At 39.6% G+C, this 851-nt stretch overlaps 1 protein-coding gene across 1 annotated transcript in view; it reads right to left on the bottom strand.

The window, feature by feature from the left end:
- LOC106881999 (low-density lipoprotein receptor-related protein 2) overlaps positions 1–851 on the bottom strand; it is an 84,414-nt gene that overhangs the window by 26,945 nt on the left and 56,618 nt on the right. The window contains 1 exon segment of the mRNA XM_052969906.1: positions 129–260. Coding sequence (XP_052825866.1) covers positions 129–260 — 132 coding nt within the window.

Here is an 851-nt window from a genome sequence, read left to right as displayed (position 1 = left end):
ACACACACACACACACAGAGGAATCGAAAGAAAGAGGGATGTGAAGGAGAAACGATGGAAGGAAAGAGAGGGAGAAAGAGAGAACAAATCATCCAGAATTTCATGAAAATAACTCGAGCAATTCTTACCATCTTTCTTCTTGCAGCTGTGAGTGTCAAGTCCTCTCATGTAACCTTCATTACATTTGCAGGAATAATTTCCCACTGTGTTGTGACACACCTGACTGCAGGTGCCAGGCTTCTCAAGACATTCATCAATATCTATAAGAAAAATTATAAGACCATTTTTGAGATCCATCAGGAGTTCAAATTCTGTCAAGGTTGACTTTGCCTTTTATCTGTTCGGGGTTGATAAAACAAGTACCAGTCATGAACTGGGGTTGATGTAATCAACTTATGTTCTCCCTTTAAATTGCTGGCCTTGTGCCAAAATTTGAAACCACTATCTATCAGTGTCTATATTTATCAGAGAAGGTGATGAGCTGGCAGACTCGTTAGCATGTTGAATAAATTGTTTAGTCATATTTCTTGTAGTTCTTTATGTTCTGAGTTGTGTGTTTTGGCATGGCTTCTATGGCTGGAAGACCCTTTCTAATGCCAACAACTTTAAAGTATACACATGTAAAGAAAAGAAAAAGAAGCTTTGCAAATATAAAGGGCTGAGACCAAATTCTTTGCAACGAGTATGAATTGATCATACAAAGCTTGTGGCTTCAGGTTCAGTCCTGCTGTGTGGCTCTATGGTTAAATGTTTTCTACTATTGCCCCAGACTGTCCAATGGCTGCTTAGTGAATTTAGGAGGCAGAAACTGTGGAAGCCCATTGTGTGTGTGTGTGTGTGTGTGTGTGTGT

Source organism: Octopus bimaculoides, chromosome 8 (assembly GCF_001194135.2).
Source record: "Octopus bimaculoides isolate UCB-OBI-ISO-001 chromosome 8, ASM119413v2, whole genome shotgun sequence".
Classification (NCBI taxonomy): domain Eukaryota; kingdom Metazoa; phylum Mollusca; class Cephalopoda; order Octopoda; family Octopodidae; genus Octopus; species Octopus bimaculoides.
The sequence above is the reverse complement of the archived record's forward strand: the minus strand, read 5'-3'. Positions and strand labels throughout refer to the sequence as shown.